We start from the raw sequence: 19,916 nt of genomic DNA, 5'->3' as shown, positions 1-19,916 counted from the left end.
ACTTCTGCTCACTGTCTTTTTAAAAAATATATAGTTAGAGTTTTGTTGTCATCTTAAATTACTCCAAAAGCTCTGAGGCTTCTGATATGATTGGTTCCAATTAACTCCAGGAACTATTCTTAGAGTTCTTTGCTAGACAAGGTTTTAAATCTGCTTTATGTCTTTTCTTCCTTGTTTTCTCCTCTCTGTTTCTTTTCTCAGTTTAATTACAGATGCCTGGATCTTGTTGAAAACAGTACTTGAAGTATGAAGATGGCACCATTAATCTTTGCCAAGGGACTATTTTGCTTTTTTCCATAAGGACATTTAATGAAATTATCATTCATATTGCCTCTTTCAGTGCAAGATCTTACTGTTTCAGTCTAAATATAAAATTGAGGCTATATATTTCTAGACCCTTTGAACAATATGTTCCCTTTGATTTCCTTACACTCTGTTCTCTTTGATGCAGAAACCAGTATATTTTTGTCTTCAGTTCATCTTTCTCATAATGTTGTCAAAAGTAGTCAGAAGTAGCTCACAATCAAAAGCTCCCTGTTCTCTTCTGGTATTTCTCTTAGCTGACATTTCAGCAAATGCTTTGAAAATGTTAGAGGGGAAAAGGAAGGGTGCTATCTCTCATGCTTCTATATCAATTCCTTGCCACCCAAAACCACTGAGTTAATCACACATATTTTAAGTTCTTGTCACCATAGCACACATTCTAAAAATAGTAACCATGACCACCTCTATATTCCGTGGCAAGGAAATGTAGTTTTGTTTGTACTCAGCAAGAACAGAAAATCTTTGATGAACATCAACCATGTTTTATTCCCAGGAAGAAGGAAATAATATTATTTCTTGATGATTCTAACTACTTAGAAAGCTTCTAACAATTGCTGCAAGACAGATTTACCATATAAGAAAATGGTAGTCTTTTAAACTTTAGTTTTATTTTGAAAGTTGCAAAACTAAATGAACTAATTGACAGTGGATAAATAATATGAAAATGACACTATTTTTGAAACTTATATAGAATATGTTGATATCTAACCAGATTTAAAATTTTTCTTAAAGGATATATCCATATTTTTAAATCTTAGTGGTATGAAATATTATATTTGAATTCTAAACCACAAAAATGTATTTTTAAAAAGCCTAGTGATTTCTCTGTTTTAAATTTTTTCTCATACTTCAACAAAATATGTACTCTGATTTGTAGTTTTGAAATAAGTCTCATCTTTCACATAATTCTTTGCATTATACTGCCTGAAAATTATCTTAAATTTAAAACAGTTGTATTACACCTTGAGCATACTTTTGTGAGTTAAAATCATAAATAATGTTTTTAATATTATTGACCTAGTTTTAATAGCAACAAATATGTACATACATAAATTGTTACATACATGTACTTACATAGTGTGTATGTATATATATATGTATGTGTATATATGTATAATATATGAAATATATTAAAGAAGGGTTGGAGCAATAGTATCATGGATGGGGAATGCATTTGCTTTGCCTATGGTTGACCTATGTGTAATCCCCAACATCACATATGGTCCCCTGAGCCCCACCAGGCATGATTCCTGAGCACAGAGCCAGGAGTCAGCCCTGAGTGCCACCAGGTGTGACTCTAAAACAAATACATATTAAATGTGTCATATAGTGTTCATATTCTTTTTGTTGTTTTGTTTTATAGCAATAAGAAACTGGCTGGTAGCAAAGAAACTGAATTCATTAGCCCTTTCCCACTTGAGGTGAACCAAAATGTTATGTCTCAAGAGCCACAAAACGTAAACCAATTTTCTCATAAAACTGAAGAGAATGTGGTTTTGCAAAAGACAACAAATAAAAATATGGAAAATAGTGATCCAGGAGTAAGCACTATGGAAGAAGAGATAGATAAAACATGTCTTGATATTTTGAGGAAAAAAATATCTATTGTTCCTTCATTACTACCTCAGGATAACAAAGTAAATAAAGTAAGTGTTTATAATCTATATTTCCTTGACTTGATTCATAAAGTTATATATGTACTGTTGATCCATATGTAAATTAGCTTAATTTTATATAATATAATAATTTCAAAATGTATGCTTCCTTGTTCTCTTCCATTTTCATTATAGTTATATAATTTGCTTACTTTTATTCCTGACTTTGAGTATAAGTTTAAGATATTAAAATTTTGATGAATTACATTTAGAAAATTTAGGGTTGGCCTTAACTAAGTAGAGGTTGGCCTTCTGCTGTCCACATTATTTAAAAATCACAGTGTTTTGCCACCTTTTAAATCTCCATTGAAACTGTATGAAGTTTATGTAAATACTAAATAGTCTGTGTTTGTACAGACTTTTAAATCACAACTCAGTTCTGAAGAAGGTGCTGCAGCTGATAAGCAGGTACCATACAAGAAGGCCAGAAGTGCACCTCCTTTACTTAAAAGGAAACCTCACAGTGGATTATATGCATCAGTAAGAAGCTCAGGCTATGGCAAACCCAGTTCACCATTCAAGACATTCTCTGCTCTTGAAAAGAAAACTTCAAAGGATATTATGAAAGGCAAAAACTTGAGATCCATTCCCACCTCAAATCAAGCTAGGAAAAAAGGTAGCCCTCTTTTGTTTTCATAATAAAAGCCTGTGTACATAGTGTATTGTTTTATTTTGCCTGTTTTCTTCATTCCTGTGAACTTTCATTATTTGTATAAAAGAATTTCTCTTAAGATACTATATTACATTTCTGAAAGATTCCTTTTCATCTTTAATTCTAGTTAATTTACTTGAATGAGACCTACAAAAAACTCAGGAAATGCCTACAGGAGAATCAGACTCCTTTTCTTCTGGTTAACTTTGTAGTATCCAAAATATTTATCAGAGAAGATCTATAAACTCAGAATACAAATGGCAATCCACAAATGTAGGCTAATACGGATATTACTTGGATATTAGTTTGGTATATGCTTGGAAATGCACTGTTTTATGATCATATATGAATAGTTTTATATGTCATAGTAGCACTTTTAGTGATTTCCTAATGTAACTATACTGACAGTGGCTTTCAACTTTGAAAGCCATGCACTATTTTTCCCACTTCTCTTTCTCCTCATATTTAGCTTCATTTTTCTTTGACATGAGTCTTGAATCAAGTGTCACTGTCAAATTGAGTAGGATGCTAATTATGGAAAGCAGTTCTAAGTGTACTGAAACAGCTGTGTTGGTGTGTCACATTCATCAGTATTTTGAGATCGTTTATTTTAGTGTTCCCATTATATGTCTACTTACATAATTACTGAATATATTCAACTTTGCATTTATAGTGCTTTTATCAATTGTTTACACTATTTAGAAATCTTCTCTGGAACAAAGCTCATCAAGCCTGCAGCACAGAATAAACCATCTCTTAAAACCGAAGGTTTCCTGACTATTCCTATGAAGTCTAAAGACAATACAGAAGTTGATTCCTGTGATCAGTTTCAGAATGTAAGTATTCAATTTCAGAATAGCATTCATAATTTTATGTCCTAATATTAGCTAAAACTAAATTATAAATAAATACAATATATGAAATTTCATTTGCTTTAAGAGTGATATTCTAATCACGTCAAGACATTCTTACTGAACATTAATTGATTTTATTATATAGTAAATTATTGTTAACCATTCATTTTTATTCTTTGTAGACTTTTTTCAAGTGCTTAAATCTTAACTGTGTGAAAACTATTTTAATGAAATGTGTTTTTTCTATAAAGGATTCTTCAGAATACCAAAGTGGGAACAAGGAAACAGAATTAATTTTATTTAAAAGAGTCCAGGAAGCAGAGGACAAATGGAGGGGTGCACAATCTCTAATTGAACAAATTAAAGTTACATTCTCAGAGAAAGAGAGAGGATTGGAAAATAAAATGGAAGAACTGAAAAAACAACAGGAAAAAGAACTCTTCAAGCTGAATCAAGAGAATTATATTCTTCAATCCAAGGTACAGAACAAATTGTCTGAATTTTTTTTCCTTTTTGATCAAAAGCATTCTTCCTGTGAAGCACATTGTTATTCTGATAACCTGTGGCTGTTTGACGTCATGATTTTGTTGAATGAAAAATGAACATGTTCCCCAAGAGTACCTCCTTTGTAGTATGACCTAAATTAATCTCTCTGTGAGGAAATTTTTTAAAATTTGAATCATTTTGGTAATGTTCTACTGATTGTTTTGTTTTGGAAACAGCCTTCTAGTACGTTGTAACCTTCATAGAAGATAGTTTTGGAAAGAACTGCTATTGAAAGTCTAGATTCAGAAAATGACAGTATAGCATACCTGAATGATTTCTATCCTCAGATCCATCAGCTTAACACAGTATAATGATTTAACTGTGGGTGGTGTTATAATCATTTATTGTGATTATAAGACAATTTTAGAACTGTGTTCTCAGAAAAACTCCTATTATTCCTCTCTTTTCACTTCATTTCTTTCTTCAAACAAAACAATTGGTTTGTTTTCCCAAAGTTAAATAGCTTTGAAGAGACAAACAGAAAACAGAAGTGGTTACATTTTGAAGCAACTGATTCTATCACGGAGGAAAAATTAAAGCAAATCCAAAAAGAAATACAAGAACAAGAGACACTTCTTCAGGGATATCAACAGGTATGACTATTATTCAACCTTGAGCTTGTTCTTTAAGTACTAGGTCTAAAAATTTTTAAATAAAAATACTAATTTTAACAGGCTAGTATATGTGAGGAAATGATTTGATTGGTCTTCACATTTCTCATGAGAAAAACTGAAGTCTGGATTTCAGATTCAAAGAACCTAGATTTAGTTTTAGCTCCCATCACTCTCTGTGAAGCCTTGGGAAAAATCCCTTCCCCTCTTTAAGCCAGAGTCTACATCTTTGAAATGAGAGTGGTAATAATAATTTCTGCCTCATAGGCTAGTTGTAGAATGAAACCGAGACAATGCAAACCAATCTCTTAGTGCCTGGCACACAGTACACATCAGTGAAAGTTGTTTGTTAATATTTTTTAATAGTCACATTCCTTAAGAGACTGTTGTTTTTATTTAGTTTTTTAATTCTTAAAAGTGAATTAACTAGCTTGATGTTTATATTTACAAATCTGAATCTGAAATAAATTTCAACCCACGAGTGGGAAAGGAACCTGACATAAATGAGAAAAAAAAAACCTGCGTGTCCCTAGAAAGCAGACATTTATGATGTGTGATGTGATATTGGGAATATTCATCTGGCTTTATAACCTGGCAGGCTTACTGTTACGTGAAACATCTTCCTGATTCTTCCCTGCCACTTCCTTTAAAGGATTTATTTATTGTGACCATCTATACATATATTACATGTACTATGGCTTTTAACTACATTCTCTACTTCTAAAAAGGAAAATGAAAGGTTATATAAACAAGTGAAAGATCTCCAAGAACAGAACAAGAAGAATGAGGAGCGAATGTTCAAGGAAAACCAGAGTTTATTCAGTGAGTTAGCGTCCTTAAAGTAAGTCCTTTTTAAATGCATAGAATCAAATAAACTATTTCTAAGCATTAAATGTAATGTTAATAATATATTTTTATTTTTCAAAATAAATCAGAGAGCAGATGCACAAAAGTCATTTCCTGTCTCAAGTAGTTGAAGATTCAGAGCCCACAAGAAACCAGAGTTTTACAGATCTGTTAGCAGAATTACGGTTGGCACAAGTAAGTTTTATAAGGATTTTAACTATTAGCGAGCCTGGAGAGATAGTACAGTGGGTAGGACAGTTGCCTTACCATGAGGCTGACCTAGGTTCTATTCCTGTAACCCCATCTGGTCCCACAGACTTGCCCGGAGTGATCCCTGAGTTTAGAGCCAAGAGTAATCACTGAGCACAACCCTGTTTATAATATTAAATAAAAATTCTCATATTCCCATGTTTTATAATTCAAGAGGTTTACTTTTGTTTAAAAATTAAGAAATATCTCTAAGATTACAATTTAGTGTACGTGCTCCCTTCCTAATACCTAATTTGAAATATCCTTAGGAGTCCTGCAGTGAACCCACAGACTCTGGCTGCCCACAGACAGTGGCTTGACTGTCCCCAGTCACACTGAGCTTAAATCTGCTTCAAATCACTATTCTCTGAAAAATTCACAAATGTTTTAGTACGAAATCATAGAATCCCAAATTGCAGCTGGAGAAAGGGCCAGTGACATTGAAAGTACCTCTGGAACCCTCACAAAACTCCAAACAAGAAATTAGAAACAATAAAATTGACTGTGATAGCTCTTGACAGGGAAGGAAGAGAGTGACACCTGTATTCCTCAGAGCTCCCTAGGTGGGAGAGTTCGGAAGATGCCCCCAACACTGCAACAGATGCAGTGAGAAAGCAGCACAAGTAACGAGAGGGTGAAGACTCAACCAAAACTAACCAGCTCTGTCACCTCTCAGGTAATGACTGTAGAGAGAACTGATTGAGGTAATGCTTGAGGAGATCAAAGAAACAAGAGTACAGGTACAAGAAAGCAAGAGGTTGGAAATGAGAAAACTATGATCAGAAGTCGCAGAACTAAAGAAAAAACTCATGACGGTCCTGGCAGCAGAGTAACAGCCGCTGAAGATAAAGTGAGTGAGATCCAAGAGGGGATGCAGGAAACTCTTAGGAAAAAACAGAATATAAGGTGGGAAATTTCAGATGAATAGCACACCACAGAATTATGAGATGAGCTTAAGAGTGACATACGAATTATTGGAGACTCCAAGGAACAAGAAGGCACTCTTGATGAAGAATCATTGGTCAGAGAAATTATAACTGAGAAGTTCCCAGAGGTAAGGAGTATGCATCCAGATTTTAAAGGCCTGAAGACATCCCAGTCAAAAGAAACCCAAAACCCAAATAAAAAGAATCCAAGACACACTGTGTTGAAAGATTTACAACAGATTTATCAAGTGCTGCTGTACAGGTCAAGAGAAAATGATGGGATATTGTAAAAACAAAACAAAACAAAACAAAAAACCCATACACACAATGATATGAACACCTCACCAAGAATACCCGCTAGCCTGTGGTTCAGATTTGAAGGATAGACATAGGACTTTATGCATAAGTGACAGTTCAGTAATTTCATAGTCTTGAAACCAAGTTCACAAGAAGCCTTGAAGGGGCTACTTTAAAACAAGACAAGCCTCACAAACAATCTCTACAGATGGTAACAAAAAGAACTCGTTGATAATTTTTCTTATTACTTATTTAATAAAGGGTTGATATCTAAGATATATAAAGCACTGGTAGAAGTTTTTAAAAAAACTTATTCAAAGAAGACACATTGCAAAATGGGATATGGAAAAAATGCTTTTTATCATTTATCATCAAGGAAACAAATTAAAAACAATAATTCTCTCACACCAATGAGAAAGGCATACATCAAAAAGAAAAAAATCAGTATTGGCAGGGATGTGAGGGAAAGGGACCCTTATACACTGCAGGTGGGAATATTGGCTGGTGTAGCCTTTTGGGAAAATAACATGGACACTTCTCAGAAAACTGGAAATTGAGCTTTCATAATGACCCAGAAATTTTCTTTCTTGGCACCCATCCTTAAGGCCCAGAAACTTTATTTAGAAAAGATGTTTGCATCCTTATGTTCATTTCAGCATTATTCACAATCGCTAAAATCTGGAAATAACTCAGTGTCTAAGAAAAGATGACCAGATCAAGTAACTGTGTACATGTACACAATGAAATATTACTCAGCTATGAGAAAAGACAAAGTCATGCAGTTTTCTGCTACGTGGATAGATCTGAAGATTGTCATGCTGAGTGAAGTCAGCCAGAAGACAGGGACAGACACAGAATGCTCACTTTCCTACCTGGATTATAAAGAAGCACAGTAGGGAAAGAACAGAGATCCAAAGGTGACAGATACTGAGACCTGGTCTTACGTAGAAAACTTACTGCATGGAGGAGGGGTGCATTGGTGCATATGGGAGGGAATAGGATGAGAGGGGTACATTGGGACAACAATGGAGGGTAGTAGTCTGCTAGAATTTGTGGTACCAGAATGTTTAATGAATGTAACCCTATCATCAAACCACAGTGATATATAATATGTATGTTTATATATATATATACATATATATACACAGAAACTCAGGCAACGATAAAAATACATGCTATTAAATGAGGTAAAATGTTTGCATTTCGATATCTGATAAAGAGCTACTATTCAAAATGTATAAAGCACTTAGAAAGTTCAACAACAAAAACCTGTCAAAAAATGGGAAGAGGAGATAAACACTTTGAAGAAGACAGATGAATAAGCCTATGAAAAATTGCTTGTTGTCTTTTTTATAATTTAGAAATATAAGTCAAATGAAATACCACCTCATACCAGTGACAAAGGCCTGTATAAAAAGAACAGAAATAGAACCAGGAGATAGTATTGCGGTTTGATTCTTGGCACCACATGGTCCTCTGAGCATTGTTGGATATGGCCCTAGAGGCCTTCAGCACTGAGAGGCAACCTCAGTCTTCCCAGCACCTCAGCATCCAAGCCGCACTGCATCCTCAGACCCTTTCGTTGATCTGCAAAGTTGGTTAGCTGAAAAACGTTAAAAAAAACAAAAAAAAGCATAATCAACCAGTGTTGACTGGCATGCAGTGAAGAGGAACTAATCTGTTCTTGATTTAATTGTCATCTGCTGCTGCTTGTCAAAAAAAGTTAAAATAAAACTGCAATATGATCCAACGAGTCTACTCCTTGGCATTTATCTCCCAAATACAAAAATACTGACTCAAAGATAAGTGCACACTTATGTTTGATGCAGCTATGTTTGCAGTAGCAAAGATACGGAAACATGCCAGGTGTCCAGATGAGTGAGAAAAGAAAAAAAAAATTGTGGCAGATATCCACAGTGGAATACCATCCAGCTGTAAGAAAAAGTGAAATTTTGTTTATTGCTACAAGTTGGATAGACCTAGAATTGGGCATGTTTAGTGAAATACCTTAGAGGAAAGAAAAATAGTGGATGATCTCACTCAGATGCATTATTCAAAGAAGCATAGTGAGGGAAAGATGATACTTAGTGGCAACCAGTTCTGGGACTCTGAATTAAGAAAGATGTGAGTTCAAGGTGGAAGAAGGGTAATGGTCGAAGGAGAGCTGGACTGGAGTGACACTGGACAGTGGGAAAGGGTCTTGGGCACTCTTCTAGGGGTAGTAGAGGAGCAGTGATCATGTACACCATAATGTATATAATCACTCTTGTAACCAGGTTGCCTCAACTACAATAAAAACCAGTAACGGGCCAGAGAGCTAGTGCAGGCCTTAAGGCTCTTGCTTTGCATATATTTAACTCTAGTTCCATTCACATGAGGTCCCTTGAGCAAAAAAAAAGGCCAGGAATAAGCCTGAGAACAGACAGGTGTGGCCCCCAAACAAAAAACAGTTGGATTCATATTACCAGTACAATCGTATGTAATATTTTTCACTACAAAATCTGTGCTAGGTTTATGCCTCCTCTTCTGTAGTATTCTTGGAACACAGATCAAAAACTTAAGTCAAACCATATGAACTGACCTCTTTTTGTAGTTTAAAACAGTCAAATATAGGCAATTTCCCGTGGTTCAACCTGATCTATAGATGGATATAATAAACATCTGTGAACTTCTCCCCAATTTAATAAACACCGGTCCATTAAAAAAAGTTTTATTTTGAAACTTTACCAGATGTATTGCCATGAGTTCATGATTTTCTTCACTGCTTATGAGTTTAGTTCAATGTGCATTTATTGAGTACCTGCCATGTGCTTAGTGCTATAAACAGAAATAAATCAGTCTGATTCTCTATAGAGCTTTTAGCCTATAAAAAGCCATCTACAGAAATCAATGTCATATGAAACAGAAAGTAATAAATGCAGCATAGAGGTACAGTGAAAATTTGTACCTCAGTGGGAGCACCAGAGGGGATTTTTCAGGAATGACCTCAATTGAACTATGCGTTGAACAATAAAATTTTCATCAAGCACAGGAATGGGGATTTTGAGAGTGCTGTGAAATGTAGAGCATTTTAATAATCCAGTGGTTTTTTCCAATGTTCCAAGCATTTAGCATTTATGATAATGGGATTGGCAAGATAAAACCCTGCTTTCAAGGAAATGTCTAATGTCAGGTGGTATTGAATGTTGTGACAGGAAAATAAAATCGCTCATGGGTTGCAGGGGTACAGGGGGTAGGGGGAAAGGACAGCATGATACTGATTTAGAGTACCTGGCTCTACCTGGGCTGAGTCCTGAGGGAGAGGAAACTCTAAATGCAGACAGCTTGGGGTAACAGTTTGCTGGGCACTCTGCAAGAACAGCTAGAAGCAGAGTGGAGTGGAGTGGGAAGAGGAATGTTCGTAGGAGGTGGGATCAGAGACACAGGCACGGCTGGGATATGTGATGGTGAAGGTGATGGTTAAGGACTGTGGGTTACTCAGAGGAGTCTCAGGCAAATAAGCGGTACTGTCTTTTCAGAACAGTTTCTGGCTGCTGACAGGAGAGGCTGGTGAAAGACTGATGGTTGTTGGGAGATTACTGTAGACAGTGTTCCAGAAGTTAAAACAATTTAGAACTGGTGATCCTCAGTTGTAAAAAGGTTGAAAAAAAATTAGAATTCATTAAGGTTGTGGGTAAGATGATTAGAAATGATTCTCGGTGGTTTTATTGTAGGTAATAGGAGCTATTAATTATTCCAAAGGGATGAATTATAAAGTGATAACAAATAGGGGGGAAAAGCTGCAGTATCTATGATTGATTGGGTAAAAGATTATAACCCAGTTTGTGGTTCATATGACATTTTTATTTCTTTGAATATTAAGAAAGAAAAAAGCAGCTTTTTGGAAGACATCAAAAGACTGAAGCAAGACAAACAAGCTCTTGAAGTAGACTTGGAAAAAATGAAGAAAGAGCGAGATCAAGCCAAAGATCAGATTGCTTATGCCACAGGTAAAACACTGCCTTGTAGCAGTTTACCTTTATACTTGTAATTGTTTTCATCTTGAACGTCATCCTTGAAGTACATCTTCAGAAATATTTTTAAATCTTGGTTATTTAGATACATGTGCATTTAATTAGTTGTTGAGGAGAGTAATCAGAGATCCAAGAAAGCCAACAGTACATTGAGTTTGTGTTGTGTTTATTTTATTTTAAATTTAATTTATTTTACATGTCTATGATCCCAACTAGACTGAGATGTTTCTAAAGTCATGGCCTGTCGAATCCTTCGCTCTCAAGTATTTGCCAAATGAATGAATACATTGTACTGTGTAGAAAACAGAAGATAAATATGGCATTCCTCAACAGGGAAAACAAAGGAAAGATAAAAATGCAGAAAAGCTTAATTTAAAAAATAAAATGCAAGTAAACATGAGATAGTGCTAATAAGTGTTTTGAGAGGGAGCGGTGGCATTTAGGGCCAGCTGTTGCTAGATGATAACATTAGAAATACAGGAATAGGGGGCTGAAGCGATAGCACAGTGGGTAGGGTGTTTGCCTTGCACGCGTCTGACCCGGGTTCAATTCCCAGCATCCCATATGGTCCCCCGAGTACCACCAGGAGTAATTCCTGAGTGCACGAGCCAGGAGTAACCCCTGTGCATCACCGGGTATGACCCAAAAAGCAAGAAAGAAATACAGGAATAGAGTGAGGAAGGCTACCCCGTAGATTTTGTAAGCTTGTTATTAAATGTGCCTGCTGATTAGAGGACTGGATGGTAGGACACAGGGCAAGGGTTCCTTTCAGCCAAATTATGGATGTTTTCTCTATAACATAATCACCAATGTAAAGCATGCACAATAAAATCCATGTCAGCTTTCTCCTCTAAAGAAGCCCATGTCCTTTCTTGAATACATATTTCTGTCTCCCTTCATATTTCTCCAAATTATTTTACTTAAAAAAGTAAAAATTAAAATAATAAAATTCATTCCTACATGTTAATTAGAAAATTACATTTGCTTTCCTCATCTGTAAAATAGAACATTGATATTCATCATACAAGTCTGTTGAGTTCACTCATACTTGGTAAACTAACTGTTTGCCACCATTACCCTTTTTTTGTTTTTGCTGTATTTGGGGGTTTTGTTTTGTTGTTGCTGTTGTTGATTTTGAGCCATACCCAGGAAAAATGAGAAGCTGCTTCTGACTAGGTGCTCACAGATCACTGCTGAAGGTGCTTAGTTAGTAGCACCAGGAACTGAACCTGGGCCTTCTATGTTTTGTGGAAAGCCTACACTCCAGTCCACTTTGAGTTATCTCCCAGGCCTTCCCCATCATTACTGTGCAACATGCTTATAAGCATCCTTCTTTTTTATCTCTTACCTCGAACATCTTCCCATGAAAATAATAATTACTTTTTTCGTGGAAATTGTTGGAAAAGGTGATTTTTTTTTAACTCTTGATTTAAAGATTTCTACATAGTATTGCTTTAAGTGCAAGGATTTACAGTTTTTGCCTTCTTTCACTAGTAGGTGGAATAAGACAGTGTCATGTACATGTCAGCTAGTTTTTCTTATTTTTCCATAGTACTTCTATTACAAAGGACCGTAATCTTAAAATCTAAGTTTATTTTCATATTTTGAAGAATTACTATTAATTTACTTTACTTTTTAGGTGAAAAGTTATATGAAATAAAGATTTTAGAAGAAACACATAAACAAGAAGTTGCTCGTCTGCAAAAAAGATTGCAGTGGTATGCTGAAAACCAGGAGCTTCTGGATAAAGATGCAGTTCGGCTTAAAGAAGCACATGAAGAAATTGAGAAGCTCAAACTTGAGGTAATAAGTTATTTCAAAATGTATTTCTGAGGGTGAACACTGTTTTTTTCAGAAATCAATTTTACTTACCCTTGTATTGTCATTTAATTAATACTCTAAACATCATTAAATAAAATAACTGGGTTTCATTTTTATTTGCTTTCAATATGTAGTCTATTTTAGATTAGACTGAGCTTGATTTTTTTAGAGTAAACTAAACCCAAACTCCTAATCACAACATGTTAAGCCCTATATAGACAGAACTCTGCCTGTCTCTACAGCTTCCTTTGGTACTATACCCCGGAAGACACTCTCTTCAAACTCACCATATTACCTTCTGATTCTTAAATGTGTTATCTTGGTGTGAAATTCTCTGGCTGCAGTTCTTCCCAGATCTTACTCTGGAATTTCAGCCATTTTTTTTTTTCCCTGAATGCCCTTTTCAGACATGGCTGCCACTCCTACCTCTTCCAATTCTTTCTCCCTGTTCCTTGACTGTGTCATTTCCTTTAAAGAACCTGTCACTTCTAAAAGTTATAATTTACTCTGTTAACTAACAACTATTAACTAACAACTAAGTCATTCACTAAAGCATAAGCTTCATAAGAGTAGGGCCTCGCTTCTCTTATTTGTCTTCCCTATCCCCAGTGCAGTGTAATAACCAGAATTATAAACGAATGAATAAACAAACATCTGCTTCCTTCCTGGAACTTGTCTACATTTAAACAAGCTTCTGTCTTTTAATGCTGAGAATCACAACCTGTGTTGCACACCCGCCCTCTGTCACTGAGCTACATTCTGCATTCTAACCCTGGGCTCTTAATAGGTTCTTTAATTACTTACAGGTTGAAAAACTGAAAACTGAATCAGGAAACCCATCTTTACAGCAGAAGATACGTTTAAAAGATAAAGCAGCTGATGCCAAAAAGATTCAGGATCTGGAGCGACAAGTATGTGTTAAGAATAAATTTTTATCAAGGAATTTTATATCAGTGTACCTTTGCTTTTCTCTTTCGTTTCAGAAGTTCTTACAGGATTTAGCCAACCTGAGATATTCTTGTTTTTATCCATTTATTTTAATATGGAACTACCTCTTTTATTGTTGTTGTTATTGAATCAACATGAAACACACAGTTACAAAGTTGTTTATGATTCGGTTTCAATCATAGAATGTTCCAACACCCATTCCTTCACCAATGCACATTTCCCACCACCAGTTTTCCTAGTTTCCCTCCTGCCATCTGCCCCCAGCCTGTTTCTATATGTCACTTTACCTCCTTTAAGTACTCATGGAACTGCCTCTTTAAGCATACTTGGTATATTGCATTTTAAAAAAACATCAGCAGGGCTGAAGAGATAGTACAACAGATAGGGCACTTGCCTTTTACATGGTTAACTCAAGTTCAATCTCTGGCACCCCCTATAGTGCCCTGAGCACCACCAGGTGTAGCCCTAATAATAATAATAATTTTTAAAAGTAGCAAATTACATCATTCATGTAATATACAACTTTATACGAAAAGAATTTGGGCACCAGGGACTGGAGCAACAGTACAGCAGGTTAGAGTGCTTGACTTGAATGGCTAACCTGGGTTTTATCCCTGGCATCTCATATGGTGCCCAAAACCCTGCCAGAACTGATCGCTGAGTGCAGCGCCAAGAGTAAGCCCAGAGCATTGCCAGTGTGGCCCCAAAACAAACTAAAACAAAAATAATAATAAAGTATTTTTAGAGTAATGTGCCTTTCTTATGAGAAGACCTATTGATAAAAATTATTGACATCTACTTTTAGACTTTTGAGAATCAGCAGAATTTCAAAATCTGGATATGTCAGTGGGGTTTCTTTCACCTGAGCAGAGATAAATAAGTGAGAAAAACATACAGGAAAGGAGATCCATGAATTGAAATCATGTTCTAAATGCTTGGGAAGTTTTGTAAAATGCCCTTGAAGTAGAAACATTTGCATCCCTAAAAGCTGCCCATGATTGTGAATTCTGTCATTTATTGTTTAGAAATAGTCATTTTGTGGTCCTTTGGATAGCACAATGGGTAGGGCATTAGTCTTGCACGAGGCCGACCTGGGTTTGATTTCTCCGTCCCTCTTGGAGAGCCCAGCAAACTACTGAGAGTATTCCTCCTGCACGGCAGAGCCTGGCAAGCTACCCATGACGTATTCGATATGCCAAAAACAGTAACAGCAAGTCTCACAATGGAGACATTACCAGTGCTGCTCAAGCAAATCAATGAACAACGGGACGACAGTGCTACAGTGCTACAGTGCTATGGTCCTTTGGAGTGGGAGATTTTTTTCTAATCATCTAATAATGCTTTTTAAGAAAACTTTTTTTCATTGGAACAGTTATTTTGTGAGATATACAATTTTTTCCTTATTTTCAAAACTTTAATGTTTGCATTAAAAGAATTTTAGAGTCCTGTTTATCAGGGAGAAGATTCCATCAATCATATCATGACACATATACAGCTATTATTACATCACAAACCCAAGACCAGGTAGATCCTAACTGAACTGAATATTATCCTCATTTTATGAGAAAAAACAAACTTTAAAGCAAAATTAACTTTCTTTCATTGGATCTGTTTTTATATATAAAGGTATGATGGATAATTTAATTCAGTGGCTGGGAAGAGACAGGACAGAAGTAGTTTCAAGAACTAGAAATATTTTGAAGGAACTCTAGTTCAAGATTGCTTGGTTTTTATTTAGTGCTTAACATTTAGATTAGCCAGTATAGAACTTGGGGACGAGAACAAAGCAAATGGCTTTCCATTAGTCGATCTTAAAGAAATAGTATATAACTAAATGGATGAACATAAAAAATAGAGCATGCTTAGTAGCAAAAGACTGAAATACTGATACTACTGATACGTATTGACCAGAAGTATATATTTTTTTTGGGGGGGGGTCACACCCAGCGATGCTCAGGAATTACTCCTGGCGGTGCTTGGGGGACCATATGGGATGCCGGGGATCGAACCCAGGTCGGCCGCGTGCAAGGCAAACGCCCTACCCGCTGTGCTATCGCTCCGGCCCCAGAAGTATATTTTTTTAATGTAACCTCCCTCTTTGATTAACTGTCATTAAAATTTTATCGATTTATCATCTGAGATTATATTTTTAAAAATATCATTGATTAGTACTTTCTACTTTACTACATGTACATTCCAGATCTTAATAATCCTCTTTCCATGAATGTTTATGTCCTTAGGGTTTTAGACATTAATAAATATTTTATCACTAGGATATATTCCAGCATGTTCAGAGTTATTTTTGTGACCAAATTCTGAAAGTTTTAAATAAACTCTCTCCTTATGTGGCACATAAATTAAAATTATTTAATTAATTTATGTATTCATTATATACTGTGCAGATTCATGCTTCTGTTTACTAGAATATTTTATTATAGTTTAATTTTCTTTAAATTTTGCAAAATTACTCTCTATGCCACTTATCTAGTACCATTAATAATATGAAAAAGTAAAATTAAAGATAATACAAAATTCACTCTCTAAAAAAATGTAATATACACTTCAGAATATCAATAATATATTCAAACAGTCTTCATAAATAGAAGTATTATTAAATTTACAAATTACATGATACTTCTAAGCATTATTTAGTTTGTAAGCAGGTTTTTTAAGTACCAACAGCCATCTTGCTTTAAGAAAGATAATTTTTGAGCCCAGATCATTTAAAAAAAAAATAAAAACATTCTTATCAAGTCTTTGCCATGTGCTAGGTATGATGCAAAGCACTTTACCAAGGTGAATCATTTGACCCTTATTTAATGACACCAAATCCATCAAGTTGGTGCTATTTTATCCCCATTTTGCCAACAAAAGATTTATAGTGAAGAATTGGCACAGGTCATAAAGCTGCTGGCATAGTCTAACTCCAAATCTTCTCAAACAGCTGTATGCTAATTGCCTCTTGGGGGTTCTTTTATTTATATTATTGCTTGTTTGAAGACAAAATAAAAACTTACTCAAGAGTTTAGTGTTTTACAGTGTTTTTCAAAAATAACCATAATACCTTTAGCAAAATCATGTATGTAGCTTATGTATATATATATACACATATTATATATACATAGTTATTAAAATTTTTAAAAATCTTACATTGTTAAGAAAAGTAGCTTTTGGGGCTGGAGCGATAGCACAGCGGGTAGGGCGTTTGTCTTGCACGCGGCAGACCCAGGTTCGATTCCTAGCATCCCATATGGTCCCCCAAGCACCACCAGGAGTAATTCCTGAGTGCATGAGCCAGGAGTAACCCCTGTACATCGCTGGGTGTGACCCAAAAGGAAAAGAAAAAAAGGAAAAGTAACTTTTTATAATAATAATAAGATACTATTTAATTCTTCTTTCTTACATTGGAAAAAATCAATTTTTAAAAGTTCAAGCTTCATTTGGAGGAGACAGTTGGAGAAGGTTTGGGATATAGTGAAGATTTTGCTTGTAGGAACAGGTGCTTACGTATCTATATTTATTGCAAGAAAGTGGCGTATTTATTTGCATATGATTTTCCAATCAGTACCATAGAAACATAATTATCTGAGCAGGGGCATCATGAGGAAAAATGGGGAAACGGTTTGTTCTCAGTAAGGCTAGCAATTACCAGAATAAGAGAAAAAAAACCCAAGATCCATTTCAAAAAATTCTAGGAGGGTTTATGTAAATAAACTGGTTCATTTACATAAATGTCACAATCCACAGATAAAAATTTTGAAATGAACTTGTGCTCCTCTGTATTTGATTTAATCTTGAGATGTAATACAAACTCCTTCAAATTCAAAGCATGACTGAATAGAGTATTACCTAAATTTATACAGAAGCATGCTTAATCATAATGTATCCGTGACCTTCACATATACAAATATACTTAATAGGTTAAGGAAATGGAAGGAATTCTAAAGAGAAGATACCCCAATTCTTTACCAGCTTTAATATTGGCTGCATCTGCCGCTGGTGATACAGTGGATAGAAATACAGTGGAATTTATGGAAAAAAGAATTAAAAAATTAGAAGCTGACCTGGAGGGCAAAGACGAAGAAGCAAAGAAAAGCCTTCGTACTATGGAACAACAGTTTCAGAAGATGAAGGTAAATCCCCATGGTGCTTCAGAGATGAAACGCAAGACCTGGGGGCTTCTTAGATAACATTTAATAGATTGCTCTAAATGGCTTTCTCACACTTTCTTTTTAAAAAAACTTTTTTTTATTGAATCACTGTGAGATAGACCCTTACAAAGCGGTTCATGATTAAGTTTCAGTCATACACTGTTCCAACACCCATTCCTCCACCAATGTACATTTCCGAGCACCTGTGTCCCTAATTCCAGTTTCCCTCCCATCACCTCTCATATCGTCCCCAGCCTGCTTCTATAACAGGCGCGCTCTCTCTCTCGCTCGCGCTCTCTCTCTCTCCCTTTTCCTCCCTCCTTCACCCTCTCTCCTTCTTCTGTCCCTCTCTCCCTCCCTCTCTTACTTTTTTTTGTAATTTTATTTTTTTATTATTTTTTTTATTGAATCACCATGTGGAAAGTTACAAAGTTTTCAGGCTTAAGTCTCAGCTACACAATGCTCAAACACCATCCCTTCACCAGTGCACATATTCCACCACCAAGAACCACAGTAAGCCTCCCCCTGGCCGCCCACCCCACCTGTGTAGCTGATAAATTTCACTTTACTTTCTCTTTACTTTGACTACATTCAATATTCAACAAAAAACTCACTATTATTGTTTGGAGTCCCCCCCCCCCCCCAAAGACAGACCGGCTGGAAAGGAAGCATTTGATGATTTGTTTTCCATTGCTGAGAATGAAGAGATATGAGGTCGTGTGGCCACAATAGTGGCCGCAAGGTTTTGGATTTCTGTATTTTAGTATTTTAGTAACTAAGTCCAGAGAAATTTCTGCCAGAAGTTGCATCATTGTTAGCTCGTACCTCTCTGCTACATTATATTCCACATATGAGTGCAATCTTTCTATGTCTGTCTCTTTCTGACTCCTTTCACTCAACATGATAGTTTCCATGTTGATCCACTTATATGCACATTTCATGACCTCATCTTTTCTAACATCTGCATAGTATTCCATTGTGTAGATGTACCAAAGTTTCTTTAACCAGTCATCTATTTTGGGGCACTCCAGTTTTTTCCAGATTGTGGCTATTATAAACAGTGCTGCAATGAAAATAGAAATGCAAATGTCATTTCTACTATACCTTTTTGCCTCTCCAGGATATATTCCCAGGAGTGGTATTGCTGGGTCAAATGGAAGCTCAATTTCTAATTTTTTGAGAAATGTCCATACTATTTTCCAAAAGGGCTGAACAAGTCAGCATTCCCACCAGCAGTGAAGAAGAGTCCCTTTCTCCCCACATCCACGCCAACACCGGTTGCTTTTGTTATTTTGGATGTGGCCAGTCTCTGTGGTGTAAGATGATATCTCATTGTTGTTTTGATCTGCATCTCCCTGATGATTAGTGATGTCAAGCATTTTCTCATGTGCCTCTCAGCCATTCGGATTTCTTCATTGGGGAAGTTTCTGTTCATTTCATCACCCCATGTTTTGATCGGGTCGCAGTTTTCTTCTTGTGAAGTTCAGCCAGTGCCTTGTATATCCTTGATATCAACCCCTTATCACATGGGTATTGGGTAAATATCCTTTTCCATTCTGTAGGCTGTCTTTGTACTTTGGTCACAGTATCTTTGGAGGTGCAGAAGCTTCTTAGTTTAAAGTAGTCCCATTTATTTATCTCTGTTTTCACTTGCTTGGCCAGTGGTGTGTCAGCTTTGCAGATACCGTTGGCTACAATGTCATGGAGGGTTTTGCCGACCTTGTCTTCAATGTACCTTAGGGATTCTGGTCTGATGTTGAGGTCTTTAATCCATTTTGATCGGACTTTTGTACATGGTGATAGGTGGAGATCTGAGATTATTTTTTTTGCATGTAGCTGTCCAGTTCTGCCAGCACAATTTGTTAAACATGCTTTCCTTGCTCCACTTCACATTTCTTGCTCCCTTATTAAAGATTAGATGATCATATATTTGGGGGTGTATGTCAGAGTATTCAACCCTGTTCCATTGGTCTGCAGCTCTGACTTTGTTCCAGTACCATGCTGTTTTAATTGCTACAGCTTT

The 19,916-nt window shown here is 35.8% G+C and overlaps 1 protein-coding gene across 5 annotated transcripts in view; it reads left to right on the top strand.

Moving 5' to 3' along the window:
- CEP162 (centrosomal protein 162) overlaps positions 1–19,916 on the top strand; it is a 63,367-nt gene that overhangs the window by 24,192 nt on the left and 19,259 nt on the right. For all 5 annotated transcript variants that reach the window (XM_055136843.1, XM_055136841.1, XM_055136842.1 and 2 more), the window contains 11 exons: positions 1,688–1,970; positions 2,337–2,595; positions 3,334–3,467; positions 3,737–3,964; positions 4,487–4,624; positions 5,371–5,483; positions 5,578–5,683; positions 10,823–10,949; positions 12,613–12,776; positions 13,601–13,705; positions 17,663–17,875. In XM_055136843.1, the coding sequence (XP_054992818.1) occupies positions 1,688–1,970; positions 2,337–2,595; positions 3,334–3,467; positions 3,737–3,964; positions 4,487–4,624; positions 5,371–5,483; positions 5,578–5,683; positions 10,823–10,949; positions 12,613–12,776; positions 13,601–13,705; positions 17,663–17,875 (1,870 nt within the window). The remainder of the gene's footprint in view (positions 1–1,687; positions 1,971–2,336; positions 2,596–3,333; positions 3,468–3,736; positions 3,965–4,486; positions 4,625–5,370; positions 5,484–5,577; positions 5,684–10,822; positions 10,950–12,612; positions 12,777–13,600; positions 13,706–17,662; positions 17,876–19,916) is intronic.

The sequence above is a fragment of the Sorex araneus genome, chromosome 4 (genome assembly GCF_027595985.1).
Source record: "Sorex araneus isolate mSorAra2 chromosome 4, mSorAra2.pri, whole genome shotgun sequence".
NCBI classification, from domain to species: Eukaryota; Metazoa; Chordata; class Mammalia; order Eulipotyphla; family Soricidae; genus Sorex; species Sorex araneus.
The sequence above is the reverse complement of the archived record's forward strand: the minus strand, read 5'-3'. Positions and strand labels throughout refer to the sequence as shown.